This window comes from Limulus polyphemus, unplaced genomic scaffold (assembly GCF_000517525.1).
Source record: "Limulus polyphemus unplaced genomic scaffold, Limulus_polyphemus-2.1.2 Scaffold2868, whole genome shotgun sequence".
Taxonomy (NCBI): Eukaryota; Metazoa; Arthropoda; class Merostomata; order Xiphosura; family Limulidae; genus Limulus; species Limulus polyphemus.
The window spans coordinates 115,904-121,257 of NW_013668478.1; the positions used below are offsets into that span (position 1 = coordinate 115,904).

The 5,354-nt window shown below is 32.1% G+C and overlaps 1 protein-coding gene across 1 annotated transcript in view; it reads right to left on the reverse strand.

Annotated features, from left to right (window-relative positions):
• Positions 1–4,501, reverse strand: part of LOC106468091 (activating transcription factor 3-like) — a 6,468-nt gene extending 1,967 nt beyond the window's left edge. The window contains exon 1 of the mRNA XM_013928495.1: positions 4,082–4,501. Within this exon, the coding sequence (XP_013783949.1) occupies positions 4,082–4,501 (420 nt within the window). The remainder of the gene's footprint in view (positions 1–4,081) is intronic.
• Positions 4,502–5,354: the final 853 nt, after the last annotated feature.

Genomic DNA, 5,354 nt, shown 5'->3' on the forward strand with positions numbered 1-5,354 from the left:
GACTACAATATCGGCATATATTTAAATAATAAACCCAAAGTACAATTTAACTACTAAATTTAAATTATCAGTTAACTCGGCTCCGGACTATTCGAAATTCTAATACGTAACGATATATACTGAAGAAAACGACGCTGTTACAGGCTGTAGAGCTATAAGTTACAGTTTCATGTTAAGAATTTATGCTCCCTAGAAGCATCATGTATAATATACGATCTGTTAATTTCTAATATTTTTGTGTGCAGTGCTAGCTGATATACCATTCATTTTTGATTAAAGTAGCAGAAACGCCAGCCTATGGCCGACTGTTTGTGTTAGTAATTACTAATCATAGTATTCATACCTCATCGAAAGAAATTTCGAAAACATGAATATTCTCTAAAAGAAGATTTTTTTTTTTATGAGAAGTACTGCACGGGAAAATTATTCAAACTGTGCTCTTTAGTCCTATGCAACTCATTGCATCAAAATGATTTAATGTAGAGATCTCAAAATGTTAACAAATTTTACTGGTATATACTGTAATGTTTTTATATATCAACAGTGGTACCGTTTATTGAAAAAAATAATAGTTTTTCAAGAACTCCAGTTTGTCAGTACTACATTTAAAAATTACATCAATAAAGATATAATCAAACTCTCATGTACAGTCCTAGTGAAAGTCGTGTTCTTGTTGTTGTTTTATTTAAAATTGTGTTCTTATATAAAGAAATGGGTGTTGCACATACCACGGCTATTTTTCTAATTGTCTGGATCTTGAATACCCAAAGTGTGAAATTTTTTTATGGATTTTTGTTTGTAGAGCCATTCAATAGATGGTGCAGCAGTTTTGGTTACATACATAGATACTGACATACAAGCTACGTCCATTATAGTAAGATGAAAACAAATATGACTTGTATAGCGGTAAACTCAGAAATAACACAATTGTACAAGATGCTCAGAAAGACAATTTTTTTATTATAAATTTTAGGTGAAAATCGTTCATTTTTTATAGCCCAAAGTTTCTCTTGCATATCAACCATTTCTTTAATTTTAAGGAAATATACAATTTAATTGCGCCTCTTTGTCTGTAAAAATAATTAGATTTCATATCATTTTTTATATATGAAATTTATTCAGATTTTTCACTCTCAGTGTGAATTAAACTCCAAAGTAAGTATTAAGGCGCTGCTTGTGAATATAACTATTTATGAAAATATACATAAATTCTGAATAAATCTATCAAACGATGGTAAATACTGTAAACAAAGTCTGATCAATTTCCTATAGTAAACGACACCCACGAAATAGCCTAAAATGACTAGTCTGAAATTTTTTTATCAGTTTTAACATGATAAATACGAGAAGTATTAAGATTTATAGAAAGAGTCAGGAAAACCTTTCCAGCATCTTTAGAATAACAATTTTTTTCACGATCACAAGATAAAAATGACAATAACGACCCTAGCTAGTTCTAGACATGTTTGAGATAACTATATTTTGAGCAATTGTTGCATAGAATGGTACATTACACCAAAAACAGGCAGACAAGGACAAAATTCTGATAGTTCGGATAGATGTTTCAGAACAATATTTAGTTCTGTGGCAAAAAACACGTGAAATCTGAAATCAAGCACTTGTGACTAATGAAGAGTCTCATTCGAAATCAAGCACTAGTGACTAATGAAAAGTCTCATCTGAAATCAAGCACTTGTGACTAATGAAGAGTCTCGTCTGAAATCAAGCACTAGTGACTAATGAAGAGTCTCATCGGAAATCAGGCACTAGTGACTAATGAAGAGTCTCATCCGAAATTAGGCACTAGTGACTAATGAAGAGTCTCATCGGAAATCAGGCACTAGTGACTAATGAAGAGTCTCATTCGAAATCAAGCACTAGTGACTAATGAAGATTATGTTATGAAATTTATTGCATATTGAATCTACAAATATTAATATTGTTAAAATATTATTGACAATAATAAAGTTGTTCGTAAATCGATTTTTAGAGCTTTCAAACTCTTTCACAAAGACAAAAAAGTGGGGGATATTTTTAACAATTTGTTTTGTTTGTTGTTAAACATATGGGCTATCTATGTTGTGCCCACCGCGAGTATCGAAATCCCATTTTTAACTAACTGGGACTACTGACTAGGTCAAAGTTAAGACAGTAACATGTCTCTCTTACATATTGTATCTATAAGGATAGGAAAACGTGCGTCTTGGAGGAAGTATGCTCATACTTTTTTCATGAATTATAAAATAATGCGTATTGTCGGGCACTAATGGAATACATGAGAAAAAAATCTTGTTTTCAGAGGCAACAGAATACTAGATTTATGAAACTACCAATGTATTTCTACAGTTAACTAATGACAAATATCTCATCGGAATAAAGACGTAATGCTTAACCACACAAACCCGAGTTTATAATAATCTTATTTATCCTTTTCTCTGAAAAAAATGAAGCTATATCTACAGTTGATATTTTTTTTACTTAAACAAATCCAAATCCGGTTTTTGCTTGAGAAAAATTGTCCCTAAATCAATTTATTTTCTTTCCTTGAAAAATGTTATCTGTAAACTTAATCATTTTCTCTTTGCGAAAATTTACCACTAAATAAAATAATCTTTTCTATACAAAAGGTTTTTCATAAATACACAAACCCTAGTACTAAGCCTAACGTGTAACATAAATGACTAGTGTAGAAAAATATGTAACATTCTATCAGATTAAACATCCAGATATTTCCACACAAATATAAAAAACTTCTGTTTTCCATTTTAGTTTATGGTTTGAGTCGGGTATCGAATGATATCAAACACAAAAACGGACAAAATAAGCAATCAAAGCATAGTTGTAGTGTTTCTACAGAGAACAAAAGGTTATTTATATAAATAAAACAAAAAACTTTTCCGTAACTGATAATTACAACGTGGCCTGGATTATGTTTCAAATCAAGCACAATAGAATTCAGGGAGTGACACTTCCAACTTAGGTAGCCCTTTTAAATACTTTTGTTTGTTATTATATACTAAAACTATTCAAATACATTTCTTCACTCCTAAATATGACTTTTAATATTATACAACAGTATATGTACATGATGTTAGAAAAACACGTAGGTTCAAGAAGTCTTGATAGAAATGAATAAAAAAAACCTAAAAACCCCGAGCGCTTTCGAAATGTGGACCTTTCTTCTTCAGGAGAAATTGAGAGAGAGATGACGTCTGAGTTTGCATGTACTTTTACACGAAAACATTGACAATTTTAGTAAAGCTGAATATAAATACGTTATACTAATTAAAAAAATACCCCATTCACCGAGTACAAGTAGCAAAACAAAGCACGTGATAACGAAACCTATACAGATCATCATTTGTGAACTTATTTAGGAATTCGGTTCAATTAGATATAATATTTACCTCAATATATATTAAAAATTTGTGTCAGGTTAATAGAGTTAACCCCATATCATACATACATGTTTCTATACTTGACATAAAACTAACTGGTATGATCATCTGTAGTTTCATCGTATGTTTATATGGTGTTGATTATGACTTGTTGATATGCATTCAACTGAAAAATAATTACTTGGAACTGAGGATATTACTATAGGATTTGTTGTTTCTAAAACTATATACGAATTGGCAATCTACAATATGAATTACCATTACCTGCATTTACCTACTTAGGAAAAAGGCTTAGGAACAGAGATTTGTCTTATTATTAGTACTGATTAATTTTAAGTTTGAAATATTATTTGTATACATAGAAAATCTGGAGTAAAAATTTTTAGACGTGGCAAACTATGTACAAAATGTTTAAAATCATGTTTTTTAAAGTTATAAACCGTTGTGTAAACAAAGAGATTATATTTCATTCAGCCAGTAATATTATTTCACAATAACGGCAACATTACCAAAATTGTTTGAAATATGTTTTTCAAACACACTATGGTAACGTAACATTTTTTACCATATGATTAAGAGCACAATATATATATATATATGGCCTATCCAAAGATTTCAGTTTTTTTTTTTTTACATCAGTGGTCAATATGGCTCTCGTTTCCTAGTTTTATGTATTAACTTACTCTTTCTTGAGGTGGATCCCTGTATTCTGGCTGGACCTGACCTTTCCCTTGGGCCATTCTTTTAGTTTGGATAGTCACTCTGAGACCCTCCTTTATCAGCTGTGAGCGAGTCGCTTGAACACTTGTGGGTGTATGTTGTTGTGGAGAAGATGCGCTAGAATGTGGTGAATCCAGGGAAGGAGAACTCTGGGATACAAAATCAAGGGGTGATGAAGGATTTAAGGGGTGATATGATTGTTCATAAACTGAAGTGTGTCCGGTGGGATACTGCGGTACTTGAAGCTCAGGTAAAGGGACCATTTCTAGCAGGTCATGGTTAGGAGGGATGTCGAACTGACTCCCCATGAAGTTTTCTTCCATGCAAGATTGATACAAGTTGCTCAGGTCTATACCCGAAGATGCTGGGTCGTAACCAAACATGGTGAATATTGAAATGTTGAGCGTACCAGTCTTGCTTGATCACAACGAGAAGAGGTGAATATCTGACTATTAGCTGGTCAGGGATATATCTCGCCACTGCAACCGCGGGTAACATCAGCTCCGTTCCAGGTTAGAATAGGCTCTTATCTCCGGTAGCTGAGGCCAAAGATCCAGAAATACAATAAATAAAATGTTGAAAAAACAAAACAAAAAGCAGTAACCAGTTACGTCAAGTAATCTATACGTACATGTAACGTGTGTGTAATGTGGACTCATCTTGACATATAAACGTAACCTATGTTTATATCACAATAATTTATACACATAAACACATACACACACATATAACTACACATATACACACAAACATACACACACATATATACACATGTACACAAACATACACACACATATATACACATGTACACAAACATACACACACACATATACACATACACACAAACATACACTCACATATATATACACACATGCACACAAACATACACACACATATATATATATATACATACACACAAATATACAAACACATATATATACACATACACACAAACATACGCATATATATATACACACATGCACACAAACATACAAACATGTACATATACACATACACACAAACATACGCATATATATATATACACATGCACACAAACATACAAACACGTATATATATATACACATACACACACACACACATATATATATATATACATACACACAAACATACACATATATATAAACATACACACAAACACACACACACACACACCGTAATCCCACCCCCCCCCACCCCACCTAGTAGAGTAGAGACACGTAACTAAACCTAAACTAA